This window comes from Trachemys scripta, chromosome 12 (genome assembly GCF_013100865.1).
Source record: "Trachemys scripta elegans isolate TJP31775 chromosome 12, CAS_Tse_1.0, whole genome shotgun sequence".
In the NCBI taxonomy this organism is placed as follows: Eukaryota; Metazoa; Chordata; order Testudines; family Emydidae; genus Trachemys; species Trachemys scripta.
Genome location: NC_048309.1, coordinates 15,532,279 through 15,554,471, shown reverse-complemented (window position 1 = coordinate 15,554,471; position 22,193 = coordinate 15,532,279). Strand labels below are relative to the sequence as shown.

Here is a 22,193-nt window from a genome sequence, read left to right as displayed (position 1 = left end):
TTCTTGTAAGTACAGAATGCTGCATGTGCTTCACTTTGCAAAAGGTCATCTAAAATTCTAATGTTTTTGTTTCAAACCATAAATATCCCATCTAGTTTATATGGGCCCATGTTTCCTGCTACAGAATGTTGAGTTCCCCTTAACTTTTTCATCTTTTACTTCCTCAGCTAATCACTGTTTATGGGATCTTTCAACTGAAAGGTGTAAGTTAATAAATAGTTCCCTAAATTGGGAGCAGGGTTGGGGAGTGGATCCCACTTCAAATCTGTCTACCGATGGCTCTAGTAGTTTCTCCACTTGCAGTGTTCCCCTTCAGGAACTCCAGAGCAACTCTGTCTCTCTCTGTTCTTTAAGTGCATCACACATGATGACTAGACTGCAGCTGGAGTCTGTGTGCATACTTTGTGCCTTTATTACTGTTGTGCTGAGTATTGTCTGAAGGGCTTTTAATGTATCTGAATAATGCTGCTAGCATTCCTAGACAGCCTTCACTGATCTGGTAAGCCACCTCCTTTGCCTTATAGTACTTCACATAGCCTTACATTTTCAGTTTTGAGATTTGGTGTGGAGGAATTTGTTTTAAGTACTCTCAGTGCTGGTGAAAGGTGTCAGACTGATGTCCCGAGAGGCTGAAATCCTCTGCCAACAATTCTCATACAGTACAGGCAGAAACAGTGCAAGCTACTGTCCTACCCTATGCCCTGTCTAAGGAAGCACTAATAGAAGTGACAAGGAGTTACTTATAAAGTGCTATAGGTGTGCACAGAACTGTAGAAGCATTGGCTTGAGGACCTTATAGTCTAGATTAGACATAAACAGAGTTCATTCTTCTGGCTGATTTGGTCTTTGGCTAGCTGCTGATATTCACTGACAGGGCCAGCGCCACTTGTGGTATCTTTTGTGGCATGGATGCTATCCTGCTGGGAATTGGACTGAAGGCTCCTAGTTTGAAAGACATCAAACAGCCATGGTACAGCAACATCCTCTGCGCTTTACTAATCTGCACCAGATGTGAACCAAGTGATCTAGGGCAAAAGGCTCCATATCCTGTTACTTGAACCTTTCCCTTTTGATTTCTCCTGTAGTTTTGGATATTCAGACTCTCCCAGTTCTTTTTTTTTTCTTTCTTTTCTTGGCATGGAGCTATTGCTTTTCCTTTGGGTTTCACTGTAGCTTGACCACAGAAGAGCCATTTCATCCCTTGAGTGCATGACATGCATAGAATAGAGATTCCTCATATCCTGGCATCTCTGTTACCTCCATATCTTATTTGTACAGTTGTCCAAGAATCCTTTCCTGTGCTCCTCCTGAAGCACTGTCCTCTGGATAGTTATCTTTCTCTCAGTAGTTGGCATGGATTCAGCAGCTGCACCAGAAGATTCTGAACAGACTAGAGCAATCCTTTTTTAACATCTGAGAACTAGAGGGGAGCCTTGATTAAAGTTAATTGCAGGTAGATTTAAAACAGACAGAATTCTTTTTACAATTATTCACAGCACGATTATACAACATTAGTCAGCCAGAGGAATTAATTGTATCAGGAGGTCATAAGAAACATACATTAATAGGGATTAGGAGGGGATGGGATAACTTTGTAGTTTAGCATGGTAAGGGAAAGACGGGTATACAGATCTTATACTTCAAGGCATCAGTTGATCACTGCAGAGGTTAGGAAGGAATTCTTCTCTCACCCTAGTGTACAGCATTGCATAACTAACCTGCTGCATTATAAATTATTGTTGTTATTATTCTTTCTTTCTAAGTATCTAGTACTGGTCACTGTCAGATGCTGGATACTGAACTAAGTTGGCTAATGATCTGATCTGGTATGGCAAGGCAAATCCTCTGTTCAGGCCCGTTGTCAGTTTCATAACTTAAGTTTCACTGCTGTCATTTATGGTAGTATTGTTTCTTTTAAGATGTTTTAAATCAGTGTTATCAACCACCGGCAGTGATTTCTCTGGAGTGAAGGGCAAATGATTTTACTTTGAAAAGCCAGAGTGTTTTCTGTCACTTCCATCAGTTGGACGTAACGGAAGAGGAGAGGGACCTCGGAGTCCTGGTTGATCGCAGGATGACTATGAGTTGGCAATGTGACGTGGCCTTGAAAAAAGCTAATGCGGTCTTGGGATGCATTAGGCGAGGTATTTCTAGTAGGTATAAGGAGGTGCTGGTTCTGTTATACAAGGCACTGGTGAGACCTCATTTGGAGTACTGTGTGCAGTTCTGGTCTCCCATGTTTAAAAAGGATTAAATCAAACTGGAACGGGTACAGAGAAGGGCCACTAAGATGATCCGAGGAATGGAAAAGCTGTCGTATGAAAGGAGACTCAAGGAGCTTGGTTTGTTTACCTTAACCAAAAGAAGGCTGAGGGGGGATATGATTGCTCTTTTTAAATATATCAGAGGGATAAATACCAGGGAGGGAGAGGAATTATTTCAGCTCAGTACTAATGTGGACACGAGAACGCATGGATATAAACTGGCCGTCAGGAAGTTTAGGCTTGAAATTAGACGAAGATTTCTAACCATCAGAGGGGTGAAGTTTTGGAACAGCCTTCCGAGGGAAACAGTGGGGGCGAAAGACCTCTCTGGCTTTAAGATTAAGCTTGATAAGTTTATGGAGGGGATGGTTTGATGGGATAAAGTGATTTTAGTCAATAGGTTAATAACGTGCCATCACTGGTAATTAGCAACAATGGTCAATGATGGGATATTAAAAGTTACTACAGAGAACTTTTTCCAGAGGGTCTGGCTAGAGAATCTTGCCCGCATGCTCGGGGTTCAGCTGATCGCCATATTTGGGGTCGGGAAGGAATTTTCCTCCAGGGTAGATTGGCAGAGGCCCTGGAGGTTTTTCGCCTTCCTCCGCAGCATGGGGCAGGGGTCGCTTGCTGGAGGATTCTCAGCGATTTGAAGTCTTTAAATCATGATTTGGGGACTTCAACAGCTGAGTCAAGGGAGAGAATTCTTCCAGGAGTGGGTGCATCAGCTTTTGTGGCCCGCATCATGCGGGAGGTCAGACTAGATGATCATAATGGTCCCTTCTGACCTTAGAGTCTATGAGTCTTTTTATTTCTGATTTTATCCACGTTCTCTGTAAAACCACCAAAACTCTCAACTTTCCACTTGGACTGCATTCTTAATCTACTGCTTTCGCTTCTCTGCAGGGTTAATGCACCTTGTCACTGGCAACTGTTCCAAGAACTACGTGGCTTGCTGGTTTAGTATCCGCCTGGCTTTATTCAGAGCTGGGACTGATGACCATCTGCTTTTGCTGTCACCATTTATTTTTTCTACTACTACTACTTTTATATTTAATTTTTTGCAACTTTTTGTTGTATTAAAGGTGCCTATCCCTCCTTCCCTCACAGGTCTGTATACACACAGGCACTCTAAAACAACATGATCATTGATGTGAGTGGCTTACTGGTCCAGGCCTATTCCTCTAACCACCCTCCTCCAGCCTGTGTAGATTAGCGGCTTCGAGGGCAGTTCAGAGAATGTGCTGCCACTTATCCCAGATGTGTAAACCAAGGGAGTGTCAGCAGAACTGCCCGAACTCATTTCATCTGCTGGGTGAAGAGGAGGGATGGGCATCTTAGGAAGCCAGTACATAGGCCATAGAGGGCTTTATAAATCAATACACCACCTTGAATTGCCTCAAGAAGCAGAGAGAGAGTAGGGATACTCTGGGGAATTATGTAATAAGTGCCCCATACTCCAAAACAAGCACACAGCTTCCTTCGGAGAGCTACCGCAATTAACTGTAAGTAAATAGATTAAGCAATAGCATGCTAGTTGTGTTATGATCTCATCTAACCAACAGTCTATATCCTTGAAATACTTTGAATTGAGGGCATGACTTTGTGAGTTGCTGAGGGCACTCAGTCCCATGGAGGATAGTTTCTTAATTTCCCTTTTGGTGTGTCTACACTGCACACTAAACCCACCTCTGAATCAGATTAGTACCCAAGCTGCCCTTTCATCCACACACAGACACCAGTTTGATTCAGGTCAGTAAGCATCCAGGACTGGGGCTCACAGGGCTGTAAAATTGCAGTGTAGATGTTTGAGCCTGGGCTCCCTCTCCCCTACAGTGCAATTTTATAGCCCCAGGAGACCCTCGTAGGGGGGTGGGTTAGAGCCCCAGTCTCTATGTGACTTGGGTCCAAGCCCAGTCATTTTGCAATGTGAATGCAGCTCAAGCTGTAGACCCAACTCAGAAGACTTCTGTAGTGCAGCATGGACATGTTAGCATGGTTGAGACACGTGGGTTCAGCAATTGTAAATCCAGGTTTACAATGGATGCTCAAGCATGGGCTTGGAAACACTGAGTCCACAAGCCTTTGTCTCACAGACCTGGGTTTACAACGCATTATAGATATATCCTGAGAGACCTTGGTTCTCGGGGTGGGCTTAAGGTCTTCCCTGTGGCAGAGAAGCAAGTGTGGTCTCTTGGGTGTTACCTTGCAGAATGGGTAGCTCAGCTTATTCTTATGTTGTTTGAATTGTTACTTTTTCAACCTGACAGTTTCTTCTCTACTTAGGCATTTTCTGCAATGTTACTACCTCTGTCTGCAATTCCTTTCTGTTAACTTTCCCTCACACCTCTCTCTGTTTTCTGCTGCTGAGCATAAGTTAGGGTGCTCTCCAAAAAGATTATGAGAATAGGGGACTCTAGGTACGTTTAACTTTGGCAGTTTGTACACTTGATTAGTTCTAGGGTAAGATTTTTAAAACCGAAGCCCCTTTGGCTTTCAAAGAGATTTAGGCTCCCAAGGGCCAGATTTTTCAGGGTATTTAGGCACCCAACTCCCATTGATTTCTCAGAGTTAAATACTTTGAAAAAATGGATACAAGTGCTTAAGATACTCTGGAGAATGGGACTTCAACATCTAAATTGCTTTGGTGCTTTTGAAAAATTTATCCCTGGTCAATTTCGTTGTCTTGAGCTGGTCAGAATGTGAATGTAAATGTGTTTAAGAAACCAAACAAAATTTTTAAAAAGCACTTACACCCAGGAGGTCAGATGGCTATGGCATCGTCTTAGACTCTGAGCTCTTTAGGGCAGGGACTGTCTATTATTGGGGTCTGCACTGTCCCTAGCACTATGGGCCCAACCTGGTTGTAGCCTTTAGGTGTAACTGCAGTAGCAATGTTGTGATGTCATTTATCTGTGACTCACCACTTAACTGGTGATTGTAAAGTAGACTCTAGCTGATTTTTCCCAGTTACAGACTAAATACATCTTTCTCCCACCCCTGCACCTTTCTGGTTCTGATGATCTCACTACCCCTTCCCTCGCTCTAGCCTCTAATCAAGGCATCTCCCTTGCCCCACACTGAATCCTAATCCTCATAATACTGCGTTGTCCATAAAACTCTTCTAAAGTCCAGCTTTCCTTTCTGTGCAGTCTCCTAAACTATTCAAGCCCTCAACATCTTCTAACCTTCACTATCCCCATTGCTTTCCTTTGGTCTATCCAAACTGCAGTTAGTAAGGTGATATTCCTTGCCCAATTCCTCTAACCACACCCATATGTGCCTTTTTTCCTCTGGATCCCTGTTTTCTACTGAATCAAGTTCAAGCTTCTCACCTCAGTCAGGGCTCCTCATTTCTCTGATATCCTTGGCCAAAAAAGAGAACTCTTATGAAAAGTGTCAGGGAATCTTTAGCATTTATACAAAGCACTGTTTTATAAGGCCTCAGTCAAAAGGCAACCACATGCAGTAATTCCTAATTTTATCTACTTCCTAAGCACTAAGAGCTGAACCTGCCCTGCTAGAATGCTAAATTTTGCACATCTGAATTTAGACCATTGAGCTAATCCCCTCAGCATCTAGTAGAAGAGGGGTGCACAACTGGTTGAAAAACAGCATTCAGAATAGTTATCAATGGTTCACAGTCAAGCTGGAAGAGCAGATTGAGTGGGGACCCGCAGGGATCTGTCCTGGGTCTGCTTCTATTCTATATCATCAAATGTTTTCGATAATGGCATAGACTTAAAAAGTTTGGGACAATACCAAGCTGAAAGGGGTTGCAAGCACTTTGGAGGACAGGATTACAAGTCAAAATGATCTTGACAAACTGGAGAAATGGTCTAAAAATAAATAGAATGAAATTCAATAAAGACAAATGCAAAATACTACACTTAGGAATGAAGTAACTTTTCCACTTGCTACAGCACTGTGTCCCGTTCTGGACACCACACTTTAGGAAAGATGTGGACAAACTGGAGAAAGTGTAGAGCAGATCAACAAAAATGATTAAAGGTCTAGAAACCATGAACTACAAGGAAAGATGGAAAAAACTGGGTTTATTAATCTGGCAAAGAGAAGACAGAGGGGGGACCTAAGTCTTCAAATATGTAAGAGACTGTTATAAACAGGAGGCTGAGAAACTGTTGTTCTTATCCACTGAGGACCGGACAAGAAGTAATGGGCTTAAATTGCAGTAAGGGAGATTTATGTTACAATTAAGTTTTTCCTAATGTCTAAGGATAGTTAAGCACTGAAACAAATTACTTAAGGAGGTTGTGAAATTTCCATCACTGGAGGTTTTTAAGAACAGGTTAGACAAACAACTCTCAGGGATGGTCTAGATCAGTGATACTCAGACCTTAGTGATTCAGCAGTTAAATTAGTGATCAGCGTTACCCAAAAGAGCCAAAGTAGTGTGAATTCATTGTTTCATTTACTATAGTACTATATATATCTCACAGCAAGATGACAGACCAAGTATTATTATTTTTATCAACTACAATTGGTTAATAACATAGTAAAAGCATCCTGATTGGCTGGTAACTTAGATTGGTAAATAATTAAATCATACTTTGTTTTAATGTGTGCTGCAAAGAGCTGCAGGAGACACATTAAAGAGGCACCTGTGGCTGATGAACCTCCATCTAAGTTTCACTGGTCTAGATACTATTTAGTCCTACCTCAGTGCAGGCGACTGGACTAGATGATCTATCGAGGTCCCTTCCAGTCCATGATTCTAAATCTGCAGTATTGAAAAAATGTTACCAGCAGGCTTTTAGTTGCAGGCAAAAGACGTTAACGTGTAAAGAGAGAAAGTGGTCTAGATTGAAGTAGGATTACTAGAGAGAGAACAACCCCCAGGAGCGAATAGTTACAAGACCAGACCTATGAGGAAGCCTGCTGGGTGAGTGAAGTAAGTGCATGGATGGGTTGGGTTGATACTTCAATTTGGTAGTAGATAAGGAACATGCAATGGAGGTGATATGGTGAAGCTGTCAGTTTTTTGGAGCCCTGGAAGTTAGTCTGGATTGCAAGAAAGGGAATTTGAATAGTCCAGATAATTTCCACAGGTCTCTACTGCTGCACATTAGTTCCAGATGCTTTTGACTATTTTTGAATGGCCTGTTTGGTAGAACAATGAAAAGAGGAATAATGAAAATACAAATCACTGCAAGAGAATAGCTTTGAATAAAGGAGCAAGTTCACTAAAAATGGCAATTTGGGGAAGATAGGAACCCTGCATGCACGTTTTAAGACCAGGAGACTCTATGTGAAAAATTGCATTAATAGCACATTAACTCCTAACAATGAGACATGAAGGCTAGGAAATTTGACCAAAACACAAGAAAAAGAATAAAGTCTCCAAGTCTTTTAAGAGCTTTCTAATGCTGGGCATCAGTGTCCACCATGATCTGGAATATGAACTGAGAATTCCTAGCTGCAGAGCCTAAAAGGATTGTCTTAAAGGTTTGAGAACAAAAGTGTTGGGATTCAAAGAATTCTGGTAGGGAAATGTGGTGATAGAAAATGACCTGTACCCTACTGGTAGCCTGATGCATTTTCTGTCTCAGTACCAATATAAACAAGAGAAGATGTGGGATCAAATTCAGATGTGGTTTAATAGAGTAGAGCTGCACTGCAAGACCGCAGCGTGGTCACGGCTGGCCTGGGTCAGCTGATGGGGGCTCACGGGGCTGTAAAATTGCAGTGTAGATGTTCGAGCCTGGGCTCCCTCCCCCCTCTTGCCTGCAGTGCAATTTTATAGCCCCATGAGCCCCAGTCAGCTGACCGGTGCTCCTCAGTATTTATCACCACCTAGACAGACCCAAAATGTACAACTTCCCTGGGAGCTGCACCAGCTCATTCTTCCCTGATAGAGGGACAAACACTCCTGGAAACCATTTAAGTTTTAGTCTTTCCCCAGGCATTGTGTGGGGGAGGGGGAAATGTTCTCCCAGTGTTTGGTACATAATATACACTGAGGTATGTGTAAGATAATGTTGACAAATTGCAACATCCCACATATGCCCAGTTAAACATATTACCAATTACATTCTTTTCAACAGTAAAGTTAATTTTTCTCCCATTTTTCATTTCAGAAGCATACTCCAGCAGCACAGCATACATATGACCTGCCTAAACTCTACAGAACTGAAGATTATTTTCCTAGGAACTATGTAGGTGCAAAGTATCAAAGCCACTAGTAGCTGACTTTATCTTATAAGCAGCTTTTTAGGGAAATGTTACTTGAAATTTTTTCATGTCTGACTTTTGTTTTTATGATTCATGTTTTGTCCCAATAAAAACTTGAATTCTGCTAAGAGGTAAATGTATAGCAGTGATGGGGAAGGAGTGGCCTACGGGTTTATTACATATGCAGTTAGCTCCCTTATTTTAAGGGGAGCCTAAATAGTATGCATAGGGAAGAAGTGTAAATATAGTTCAGAATAGATCTGATCACAATGGTTTTAAGTATGGAACTGTTTTATGCTATTGCTAGGAAAAAATATAAACACTCATTTTGTTTACGGTGACATTTTAGAAACCAGTTTGTTTACATATTTGATCAGAAGGCTGCAGATTGCTGTATGTATAGCATATTAAAAGTATTTCATGTTATGTGATTTTCCTCCCACGTTTGATGTGTTACATTACAGATATTAACCACAGTCTTTTGGTGATATTTCATACCAAAAGCCTCCCACTGTTTTGAATTTACAAGATTTATCTTGTACCTCTCAAATCAGTGTGGTACAAGTTACGCATGGTTGACTTTCACAGAAACTTAGATCAGCTTCAAAAGCTGTTGTATAATGGAACTTGAATTGTGTAAATAAATTTCTGCAAAGCTACTATGGACCCTGTGATGTGAAGTTTTATATTGAAGCTTCTACTAAGACAGGGCCGAAAGTTTGCCATCTTTCTTCTTTCCCCCAACGTAAGTCTATAGAAACAAAATATAAGCAGTTGGCTAGGAAGAGTATTTGTGACTGCTGTATGCTAGAAGAGGTGGTCAGAAATTTAGGGTAGCCAGGTATATGGAAAGTTTCACAGTTGCAGAAATGGGGGAGGACAGGGAATGTATCAAATCAGATGTCACTTCTGAATTGCAAGTTATTTGTTTCTTCACATGTACTGCACCTTACAATGAAAAAGTTGCTATACCCAATTCCTGTATCAGATCTAGTATTTGAACACAACTAATACTAAAGATGGAGGGTAGAATAAAAGTCCATATTTACATGCTACACGCACCTGAACAACTATCAATGCCTCTGCTTTTGGTGGGAGTAGGAATTTGTCACCTCACTACTCCATACTGGTTAGTGGAACTAGTGATGAGATGTTTCAGAGTAGCAGCCGTGTTAGTCTGTATCTGCAAAAAGAACAGGAGTACTTGTGGCACCTTAGAGACTAACATTTGAGTATAAGCTTTCCTGGGCTACAGTCCACTTCATCAGATCTTACAGTACTGCAGCACATATCCAAAAGGACTAAGTGTCATGCAAGCAAAGTCAATGCCTCTGTAAGCCTGTTGTAGAGGATGTATCAAGTTCCTATAGTGGTACTACCAAGAAGCAGAGAAATAGGGCTGTCAAGCAATTAAAAAAATTAATCAATCAGGCTGTTAAATAATAGAATACCATTTATTTAAATATCTTTGAATGTTTTCTACATTTTGGTATATATAGATTTCAATTATAACAATACAAGGTATACAGTGCTCACTTTATATTTTTTAATTCATCTAATACAAGTACTGTAGTGCATCTCTATCATGAAAGTTGAACTTACAATTGTAGAATTACGTACAAAAAATAAAACAATGTAAAACTTTACAGCCTATAAGTCCACTCAGTGCTGCTACTTGTTCAGCCATTTGCTCAGATAAACAAGTTTGTTTACATTTGCAGGTGATAATGTTGCCCGCTTCTTGTTTATAATGTCATCTGAAAGTGAGAACATGCTGATGGTTTTGCTTGATAACAGTCCAAAGCGATGTGGACTGACGCATGTTCATTTTCATCATCTGAGTCAGATGCCACCAGCATAAGGTTGATTTTCTTTTTTGGTGGTTCAGGTTCTGTAGTTTCTGCATTGGAATGTTTAACAAATTTAATTAATGCGTTATTTTTTTTACTGAGCTTCATCAGCATAGAAGCATGTCCTTTGGAATGGTGGCCAAAGCATGAAGGGGCATATGAATGTTTAGTAGATTGGGTACATAAATACCTTGCAATGCTGGCTATAAAAGTGCCATGGAAATGCCTGTTCTCACTTTCAGGTGACATTGTAAATAAGAAGCGGGCAACATTATCTCCTGTAAATGTAAAACTTGATTGGCTGAACAAGAAGTAGGACTGAGTGGACTTGGAGGCACTAACTTTTTTAATTGTTTTGTTTGAGTGCAGTTATGTAACAAAAAAATTCTACATTTGTAAGTTGCACATTCACAATAGAAATTGAACTACAGTACTTGTATGAAGTGAACTAAAAAAATACCATTTGTTATTTTTACAGTGCAAGTACTTGTAATCAAAATAAGATAAAGTGAGCACTGTACACTTTGTATTCTGTGTTAATTGAAATCAATATATTTGAACATGTAGAAAATATGTAATAAATTTAAATTGATATTCTATTGCTTAATAGTGTGATTAATCAACAGTCCTAATTAACAAGACTGATGTTTGGATAAAAACTGTCAAAAGCAATGTTCAATACACCCAAAAGCCCATCTCTCTACTGTAATTTTTTTTAAATTGAGATATCAGCTTTGGTCTGATAGTTCTTTGAAATATTAGCATTATAAAATGCATATTGTAGCCTTTGACATACCTCAATGTTGAAACACTGGTCTGGTTAGGGTATAAAAACATCTGGGCCAAAAAAATTCATGTTACCCTAAATCTGATGACAAGGAGTAGTGTTTTAGATGTTTGCTACAAGAGGATGTTCAGATACGTAGGCTATGTTTCAAAGATGAGTTAGAGGGTCAAACAATTTAATTCACAATTACAGTATTATAGTTACACACTAATTGTAAGAGCTAAATCCCACCATCCACAATGTACAAATTTGTGTTCTAAATGCCAATCATAGCTGTATTTACGGCTGCAATGGCAAAAGCCTGACCTGAAAAAAGATACCTGATCGCTAGAGTTTGGTCTATTTTATAGGCCATGCTAGGTAATACCTTTTGTAGGGAGAAGTCAGAAGAAGTCCAAGTGTTCACAAAGTTTTCCCTTTTCATTTTAGCACACACTTGTTAGTAAGATGATGTTGGCAGGTCATAAAGACCTCTTTCAGGAAAAGTCCTGTCACCTATCATAAGGGCTTTGGATTAAGCCAAATTGCACAAAGGCACTCTTAGTGGGAATAAGTGGTCTGTCCCCACAGGGAGCTAGTAGAGAATAGTTATTGTACTTTAAATTCACACCCTAGTTTATTCTGCACTAAAAGACAAGCCCAAAATCTCAAGTCATTATTTCTCAACTACCCACCCTGTAGTGCCCCATCAAGTAATGGCTTAATATTAGGGCTGTTCTAGTCCTATTTTCATCAGGCCAAATCCTTGTCTCCTACCCTCCAATCAAGGGCAAGCTTTCCACTAATATAATGGGACTAAGATTTGGTCCTGTAAAGGAAAACATTCAATTTACCAAAACAACAAGGAGTCTGGTGGCACCTTAAAAACTAACAGATTGATTTGGGCATAAGCTTTTGTGGGTAAAAACCTCACTTCTTCAGCTGCACCTGAACTACCATGCCCCTGCAGCTGTATGAACTGGGAAAACAGTCACCATTCATCCTGTCCAGTTAGCACTTTAGTCTGTTTAAGCTATCAAGTGTACACTAAATAAACGAGAGATTTCTCTAATCTTTGTTAGAAGATTTGGGTGTTACAAACAGTAGGTAAAATATTTAAAATCTGTAACAACTTTCCAATGACCTTTGTAATGTGCTGCACTTTGAGCAAGAGTGGGGCTCTAGAATACTTCCATTCCCGAAGTTCAACTTTCTGCAACAGCAAATGACAGTTTTGCTTTAGCCATGAGTAGAATGCTACCCCACAATATACACCACCAGCAAGTCAGTACAGTTTATAGCATGAACAAACAAATATTGCGTGGGTGTTATGGTACATCACATTGCTAGGAAGCTATTATGCATACTATAGCAATTCCTCTCAAAAAATTAATCTAGCACAAATGAAATCTTAAATCTCCAAATATGCACCTATAACCTCACTGGTCTATGATTAAGTGAAAAGCCAAGAATCACAATGAATGTGAGCATTAAATCTTGTCTAAGCTTTCAGTGGTATTAATAGCCTGTTAAAGAAGTTAAACTGCAGTTCATATATTTCTGAAACAGCATATAAAAAGTGTTCAGTTTGCACTTGTGAAACTAGAGAGATACTTAAAAAGTTTAATGCACAACACTCAAAGGAAAAAAAATGTACTAAGACTGGCAAATGTGCCATAAATGGAAGTGTAGCCCAGTAGCCCACACTTCTTTGCTGGAAAGGAATGGTCCAGTTACAGCCAACAAGCTTTCATCCAAATCCCACTCCAGGGAGAGGGAGTTAAAAACTAACATTTTATAGCACCTCTTCAATGCATTTTTAATGTGGGCTCAATGTAGATCAGTGCCCCAGATAGGGATCTTCAAAAAATGAGAGGTATTACAGACATCCATGAACAGAAGTGGAATATTAAAACAGGACCATACAAATTGCTAGTGACCCCAAAATCACTGGCTTTTATTTCATTACTAATTATTCAACCACAAAAAGGACAAGTACTGGTCAAAAGTAAACTTAGGAGTTGTACCTGCTCTTACTAGATTCCAAGTTATCCAGCCTTGTATCAGACATCTTCTGTTTGCAGTCATTAGCACAGACATTTCTTAAATTGCATCTAAACAGTGAATTGTTTTAGGGGAAAAATAAACTTAACTTGTTTAAGAATCAAAACTAACGATGGTTAGGTTGACCCTTTGGACAAATGTCTTAGTAATCTTTCTGAACCCCTCTAGTGGGTATAAAGCTAGGGCAGATTCATGGACAGATTGAGATGGTACTAAGATAGTCATGGAGCTCTCTCTTCCCCCTTTCTTCCTGGGATCCCAGTAGGCAGAGTTCACTTTCAAGTGTCAACCTCCCAACATGGCTGCTCTACAAACAAAGCTGTAATGTTAGTAAGTAACATTCTGCCACACTGTGACAGCCTTTACTTTTATATATATATATATATCTATATATCTTTGCTAGCTAGAGTAGAATTAACTTAAGTCCATTCTGAACATTCCTCTGTAATATTAATTTTATTGGTCCATTTCCTCCTGCCTCTAGATTTCTCAAAGATGAGTAAAACCTTGTAAAGAACAAACAAATCTTGAGATCAGCTTCAACTGTCTCCTAATGTCTAAAGTAGCCTTCAGGTTTCCCCCTCTTCTCCAACCAAATACAACTTGATTACAGAGCATTGGAATGTCAATCATTAAGAGGTAAGTATCATAATGTCCCTCTCTCCGCTAAAGCTAACAAATCATTACTATTCCTTTTGATAAGTCATACAATTTTGAATACAAGGGTTTTATCTAATCACTACAAAAAATTAGCTATACTACACAGCTTTCTGCAAATAGAGCAATTCTAAATATTTCAATTTCTAGTCAACCTTGGCTGGCTAGAAATGGCAACTCAGATAAGGCTGTCTCAGATCTTCAAGCCCTGTTAACTATAAATTCTTATTTAAATGGACATCAGCTTAGAATCACACATTAAAGATGAATCAGTTAAAGACACTGCATCACTCAGGGCTTGTCTACACTACCATGCAGGGTCGATCTAAGATACGCAACTTCAGCTACGTGAATAGCATAGCTGAAGTCGACATACATCTACTTACCTCAGTGTCTTCACTGCAGTAAGTCGACAGCTGACGCTCTCCCGTCAACTCTGGTGGCATATTGGAGTCAACGGGAGAGCGCTCGTAAAAGAGACGCATTGGATCGCTGCCCACCGATCCGGCGGGTAGTGTAGACAAGCCCTAAGTGTGGTGAACACGTTCAGAAGATACATATCACAGAACCTGCCTGAAACCAACTGAAGAGAATATGAAACTCAGAAGAGGTATTGTCAACCTGTTTAAAACAAACAAAATATCCAGTCCACTAATCATCTTTAAAAATATCTGTCCTGCCTGTTTGTTTCTGCTGGAGCTGGTGGGAGCAAACATAACTGCAGCCTCTTGTGCATAGTGGCCCTTGGAAGGGAAAGAGAAAACGAGAAAACCTATGTCCAATCAAATGTCTTCACTCTGAAACAGTCATCACTTCCGCTTCTATTGATCAACCCATCATCCACGTGAAAGCTCACTCTGAGAAGCTAAGAGGATGTCTACACAGCAATAAAAATACAGCTGACTCAGGGTTGTGGTGCTTGGGCTGCAGGGCTACAAAATTGCAGTCCAGACATCTGGGCACCAGGCTCCAGCCCAACCATCTACACTACAATTTTATAGTTCTGCAAGCCTGGGTCAGCTGACCCTGTAAGCCACAGGTGTTTTATTGTAGTGTAGATGTTCCCTAAGACAGGGATCGGCAACCTTTGGCACGCGGCTCGCCAGGGTAAGCACCCTGGCGGGCTGGGCTGGCTTGTTTACCTGCCGCATCTGCATCGGCCGATCGCGGCTCCCACTGACCGCCGCTCCAGGCCAATGGGGGTGGCAGGAAGCGGCGGCCAGCACATCCCTTGGCCTGCGCTGCTTCCCGCAGCCCCAGCTGGCCTGGAGCGGCAAACCGCGGCCAGTGGGAGCTGTGATCAGCTGAACCTGTGGACGGGGCAGGTAAACAAGCCAGCCCGGCCTGCCAGGGTGCTTACCCTGGGCGAGCCACATGCCAAAGGTTGCCGATCCCTGCCCTCAGAAGTCAGTGTGACCAAAAATTGCGGAAGGGGTAGAATACATTTTAAATACATAGACCATATTAATACTTTCAGCTTAGGCTTGCGTGGCTCACTTATTCATTACACCAGTGCTTTTCTAGATCTACCCACTTACTATGTAGATATATGCAAGTTTCTGCCCAAAAAGCTTTCAAAATTCAGAACCATTTCAGAATGGGGATTTAAAAATATTTCCTTTAGTTACACTACTGTGAAAAACTTCCACATAGAAAAACTGTAGCTAGCTTAACCTATTAGTAAAGCAGTGATGACTTTTGTTTCCTATGCACATCTTATCATATCCTAACCAACTTTCATCTGCTATCTATCACTGGTTGTAAATGTCCGCCAATATATCCTGATCATACCCTTCTGGCTTAACAGCAAATTGTGTTAACGTAAAATCCTGAAAAGGTACAAGAAATTCAAAACCACAGTATTTTAGGATATATACTTTCAGCAAATCAAGCTTTCATTTCCTCTTATATGCAAAACTCTTGCTCTGATCACATCTGAATTTTTCTTCAAACAAAGATTACATGAATGAATTCTGAGGACAAGAGGCAAATCTTTGTTATGTTCTTGCCCCTCCACTCAAAATGACTAATATTAACTACTAAACTGTATATGGGATTTATTCTGTTTCTGAAAAACTGAAGAACACATTTTTCCAAAAGAGTGTTCCATATGACAGGAAAATCTGTGTTTTAAGTAGTCAGTACTTCCCCACTACCCACCCTTCTAAATAAATATATATATGTGATACCTGATACCTCAGAAAAAGGTTTGAAACATTCTAGATCGAAAAGATTCTTCCAGTATGCTTGAACTTTAACTTAATTGATTACTAAGAACAAGGAATGAAAAATCATGACTATGGCGGTACCTTTAGATCCTGCAGCTTATGGAACTAGTGAAGCAATGCAAGTTTATTTATATGCTACTGTTCCTAGTAATAAGTAAAGGAGGAAGGTGAAAGCTATTAACTTACTGGTTAAGTTGATCTTAAATAGAAAATGTTTTAAATTTTCCCATAAGCTATCAGTAGATCTGAAACAACAGCATTACACAAACTTGCCATAGGAAATTCCCAGAGCTTCTTTCTACAGGGGTCAATGTAATGAAGCACAATTTAACAAACAGTGATATGGCACTAGTAATAAAGCAAATGTTTACATTAAGCACAATACAGCAATTTATTTAGATGCTTAAATGAAGAATACAAAGGGAAATAAAGATCACAAAATTATACATACTACAACAGTGTGTCATATATTAGATGGTATAAATGAATACAACACCTTGTTGGTGTTAACTAAAGATAAAACTAAATATCCAAAATGCAGCATTTTTATTTCTGTATGCTGCTTCAACACAATACACTTTTATACAGATCTAAAAGGTGTCAAAATTAGTAGCTGCAAACTTGTTTCTTGCATGTGATTTTTTCTTTTTTAGCTTAAAAGATTTCAGAAAATGGCTCTGAAATACGTTTGTCATCAGTTGTAATGTCAAGGATATTCAGAACAAGAAAATTCTATAATACAATAGAGTCCAGATATAATTTTTTATGTTGCTGGCCTCAGTTTTGAGATTGTACAAGGTTATGTGCAAAAACTAAGTTTGTCAAAATTCATACTATAGCAGTTTCAAGCTTTTGCTAGGTAAACTAGATACAGCATTTATTACACAGCAGGGCAACACTAAAAAAGAGAAACAAATCTATGATGGGTACACAAGAACAATTTCATAAGCTTCACTTGAATAGGTCTAAAAGACTGTACAAATATACATTTCAACTATTCAGAATGATACATGAAAAAAATCAATTTCCCCATAGTCTACTATACACATTGAACTGGTAGCTCATGTTGGCCCTATACTACCATGTGAAAAAGGGTAATGTTTAAAAAGACATACAACTGAACATATCCAAGAGTGAAATAAATGTTGAAAATGCAGATAAAGAAAACCTCTGCTTTTCTTCGTGTGCATTCTGGAGCCACCAGCTTATCTGTTTTCACATTAAGTTACTGTGCTCATCACAGTAGGTATTCTCAAGCAAATTTAGCCAACAGCATACTCAGGAATAACCACTGGAATATTAGTGGCCACATCAACCACTAGCCAGATGACCTAGCACTCAAAAGGCAGTACCAGTTAGAATTAAGCTTAGCAGTCATATTGAAATGAAAGTATTTAGACAGTTGTAGCTTGAAGCACATTTACTCATGCTTCTGAATTGAGCAGCTTATGCTTGCTGGCTACTCAACTCTACACCAGTTAAGCTGCTATGCATTGGTTCTGCTACACCATCAGTCACATTGTCAAACTGATCTCCATCTTCGCTGTCAATTGTGCTATTCTGCCATTCCATCTGCTGATTTGACAAACTCTCCTCAATTTCTGATGCATTTTTCCATTGTGACTGGTCCTTAGACCAAAATTCTTCTACTTTTCCATAGGAACTATTCTTCCATTTTGATTGCTCTTCATCGCTTTCAGATGCAACCCCTTTTATTTCTGCAGCTGGTTTACTACTACCAGCATCTTCGCTCTGGGATGATTCATCTGTCCAAACTTCTGGTTTCACCTCTGATGTATTGTCTTCAAAGTCAGAAACTTGCTGAGAGCCAGGTCCACTTTCAGACTGTGAAGCTCCATCTTTCCATTCAGCAGCATCATCTTGATCTTCTTGATCACCTTCACTATCTGAGGCATCACCTACCAGTTTAATTGGTTCCTTGGCAGAATGAATCTCTTCATATTTTGAGCCTTCCTCCTGTTTTTGGTCTGATTTCTCTGGAGACTGTAAGGGATTTTCATCAGTAGTCTCCTTGGATATGCTGTCTTCTGGATTCTCTATTATGCTATCAATAGAGGTTTTACGACCAACATCTGAAATTGGTTGACCAAATGGACTATTGCTTTCATTAGATTCCTCTTCTATATTTTCATAACTGTCTGAAGAACTTTCATCATCTTTTTCTAGGTTTATTTTTTTATCAACAGTTTTACTAGCATTGACTCTGGAATTCTTTTCATCATGATTTTCAAACAGCCATTCAGCATCAAAATCCATTTCGTGTTTAACTTTGTTTAATTCTTTCATGTTAAAACCAAGCAGCACACCAGGCTTGTACTTTTCACAATCTCTAACACATTTCTTTCTTTTGTTGCTAAAATGTGAAGCAATATCTGATTTCCATAGCCATAAACTGGCAGCCAATTTTTCAATTTCTCTCCTACTGGGATAAGGTTGTTTATTGAAATATTTTGTGAGAAATGTTTTTCTGGCTTCATAAGAATCATCTTCATGACCTTTAGGGTCTAAAGCTAAAACTACAGGTTCTTCAGGCTTCTCTTCAAAGGCAGATGGCGAGTCATCATCATCCATTTTTCTTTTCTTCATCAGAGAGAATTCCATGTGTTCATAAGTACGTTTCACAGGTGCTACAGCTGGAGACTGATTTAGTCGAGATGGTGCATTAGCTTTGTCTTGGCCGTTTTGGGTCTTCCCAACCCCTCTGCAGTGAACAAGGTGTAGCGTTATAGTTGAGGCAGTCATATTACTGGTATACACACCAAGACAATGAATGCATTTATATGTTAGCTTTTTCTCAACTGGATGAACTGTTTGAATAACTTGATGCCTCTCCCTTAAGTGATGTGCGAGTGCATCAGATATGGGTCCTTTTAGGATTGAAAAGCAGAGAGGGCAGAGTGTTTTACCCACATCTTTTTTGTAGGGGACTGCTGCTTGAGGAGAACTTTTCACAGGTATATCTGCCTTCTCCTGGATTTTCGGCTGTGGTTTTGGAGGAACAGGAGGAGTATTCTGAGCATGATAAGCTACAGATTCAGCAGGGGCATCTCTCAGATTGTAGGTGGTTACAAGTAGATGTATATTAGTGTGACTACCCTGCTGCAATGTCAAATCAAAGGTTAAAGTGGAATCAGTTTTAGGTCCCATTTCTTCATCAACATGAACCATTCGCATATGAGCAGCCATCTTTTCAACATCATTGAAAGTTGAACGGCAGTATGGACAAGACAGTCCATGGATTAACATATGATTAAGCAACGTATCAGTGGGTAAATAGCGATTACAGTATAAACATTTGCTAGTGAAATTGTGTATTTTCATTATATAGTTAGCTACTGCAGGCACCTTTTCAGCCTTGTGCTCCTTTTCAAAGTGAACACTGTACACGTTTTCAGGAAACAGCTCATTACAGATTGTACAAATTTTCCACTTTTGTGTTGATGAAGTATTGACAGCAGAAGGGCCTGTAGCAGCCACAGGAGGCTTTGAGCCAGACTGACCTAATACTCTTGATGCTGCCTGAGACGGAGATAATGACGTTTGTTTCAACTGGGCTGATGAAAGAGAAGAGGAATTGGCAGACTGAAGAGAGTACCTTGCTGGAGTCTGAGATCTCTGCTCCCCTCCAAGGGTATAAGGCCTTCCATTTCCACTCGGTGAAAACTGTTTCATTGTTTGAGACTGTTGTGGAATAGACACTGGTGCATTACCACTTAAGTTTAGCCTTCCCCCCGGCTGTCCAACATAACTTGGTGGTACTGATTTGACTCCATAATTGTTCTGTTGTAGGTGAACATTTGACATCATATTCACTCCTGCAGAATTCAATGTAGGCTTTGGTATAGTGAGTCGATTCATCATCTGCTGTGATGGAAGAGATCGGACATTTCCAGGGGACAGGGGACCCATCCTTTGAGGAAGTCCCATAGGCTTTTTATCCTGTGGTTTTGGAGCTATTAGCATCAAAGGTTTGGATCTTGGAACCACTACATTAGTGTGCCCTATCATTGCTGTAACCTGATATCCTATACGTTCATGGTCTTCAATAACATGCTGTACTAAAGCTTCATATGACTTCGGCATAAAAAGGCATCGTTTGCAGTGAATACTACCCTCCTCTCGGGTACTGGAACTTAAGGGAACTGCACCATTGAGTGACTTTTCACCTGCCTTTGCTACGTAAGGTGCAGCAACATGCTGAAAATGTTCCCTGTAAATGTGCTTTCTAACTATTTCATATAGAGGATCTCGGTAAGTGCACTTCTTACAATAATAAACAGCTTGTTCTACACTGTCAGCCTGCTTAGGTTTAAGGCTATCATGTTTGTTTTTATCTTTGAAAGTGCTGATGCCTCCACTCGGTGTATTGGCATTTGGAGCATGAAATATTTTAATGTGCGTTTCCAAAGTCTTTTTGTCCGCATTGAAAGTACAGTAGGGACAATTAAGAAGAATCCTATTTTCAAAGTCTTCACTATGAACATTCCGGAAGTGACTTTTATAGGCTGAAAAGAACTTCGACGAAAATGGACATGCACTGCAGCAAAAGGGTTTTGTCCGATAGTCCTTAAAACAAAGAACAAAACAAAAACTAGATATAAAAAACACTTTTTTTTAACAAGACATTTTGCACTAAGCAACATGGACAGTGTGGAATTTCAGCTCGTCTCAGAGACCATTACAATGGGCCAGACCAGCTTCAACTCTGCCATTAATTTGGTATTCACATTTTTTGGCCTGTAAACCAGGTAATTAGAAATTTAATTACTAAACTGCACATGTAAAATGAAAGGTGCTAATTTAGAGGTCACTTTGAAAGCATAGCCCAGTGTGTCATGTTTATGGTTAATTCATAAAGATATCACTCTTTCTTAGTAAGGGAATGGAAACAATGCTGCCTGTCAGGTTGCATGGAACAGAGTTTACCAACATCTTTTTCCAGAAGATGTGGGCTTGGCTGTTAGAACTGTAATGTACTATTAGTTGGCAAGCTCACAGAATGAGGTATTCAGGCCAAAAAAAGTCACTTCAGATCGAAGTATTTCACAAAATAATATTTTTAGATATTTCAATGTGCTTTAATCCAGTCATTAGCCACAATTAACAATTTTCTATTAATACTGTCCTCAAAAGCTTTCTAAATTTGTGCAGGATTTTGAAATAAGTATTTTTAACTTCCATTTCCAGTGATATGGCCACACAAGTCTAGTGCCTCTCTTTGTATTATAGTATCTTATTCACTTTTGAGAATGGAGCAGAACTGAGCAGTTTAGCTCCACAGTCCTGTTGCTTCTAGACAGATTAAAGCAACACTAATCAGGGCACAATTAAGACAATGCAACATAGGAGGTGGGGAATGTGCATGCAAACTATGATGCAGAAGTTATTTGTGAATTTGGCATGAAGCAGAAGGAATACTCTTCATGAAACACAAATCAAATCCAAAAGGGCCTTATTTAATTGTAATGTTTAATTTAGACACATAATCATCCTATCACCGATACTTGAGAAGTAGAGCTTCAAACAACCAACTTTTTCTACTGACCAAAGCTAAGTTGTAAATATTTCAAAACTCACCACGGATCAGAAAAAAAAAGGCGGCTTTTGAAAAATTCTGCTCTTTTATGCAATACCACCTAGCTCTTTCATAGCCCTCTTGCGCCCCCTGAATTGTAGCAACTTTGAAAGGGTTGCTGATGCTGTGTCAACTGTTACAATTCAAACTGAAATTAAATTATCCATTATTCATGTCTATCTTTGAAGTCAGCCTGGCATTTCAAAATAATTTAACATTAAATATAAAACATGACAAATTGAGATAACTATGAACAACATTCATAGCTATGCAAGTGAAGCTTCAAGGTGCAAGTGGATCCCCTGAAGTTAAGGAATGAATTACTCTCCCGCTCTGTATGAACAGGTGAGCTGTGTGTATTTCTGGCCACCTTCTGAGGCCTCAGATATTGGCCATTGCTGGAAACAGGCTACAGAATTAAGAGTTGTCTGATTTGATGTGACAAATCTTTTTGTTGAATATATCAGAAGCAGGGAGAATATACTGATGCAATGTCAGGGGCATAGCAATAAAGGGACTTTGGTTTTACAAATACCAGACCAGTGATCCATCAAATATAAGCATCCTGTTTCCAGG

General features: G+C 39.7%; 2 protein-coding genes across 15 annotated transcripts in view; one reads left to right on the top strand and one right to left on the bottom strand.

Moving 5' to 3' along the window:
• BCAS4 (breast carcinoma amplified sequence 4) overlaps positions 1-9,115 on the top strand; it is a 62,166-nt gene extending 53,051 nt beyond the window's left edge. For 3 of the 7 annotated variants that reach the window (XM_034787121.1, XM_034787122.1, XM_034787120.1), the window contains one exon: positions 8,363-9,115. In XM_034787121.1, the coding sequence (XP_034643012.1) occupies positions 8,363-8,467 (105 nt within the window). In that variant the 3' untranslated portion in view covers positions 8,468-9,115. Of the gene's footprint in view, positions 1-3,170; positions 3,770-7,042; positions 7,177-8,362 lie in introns of all 7 variants that reach the window. The other 4 variants (XR_004647823.1, XR_004647821.1, XR_004647824.1 and 1 more) reach the window with 4 other exon arrangements.
• Positions 9,116-16,398: 7,283 nt separating this feature from the next.
• The window catches only part of ADNP (activity dependent neuroprotector homeobox), a 41,622-nt gene continuing 35,827 nt past the window's right edge, over positions 16,399-22,193 (bottom strand). For all 8 annotated transcript variants that reach the window (XM_034786604.1, XM_034786603.1, XM_034786606.1 and 5 more), the window contains one exon: positions 16,399-20,608. In XM_034786604.1, coding sequence (XP_034642495.1) covers positions 17,468-20,608 — 3,141 coding nt within the window. In that variant the 3' untranslated portion in view covers positions 16,399-17,467. The remainder of the gene's footprint in view (positions 20,609-22,193) is intronic.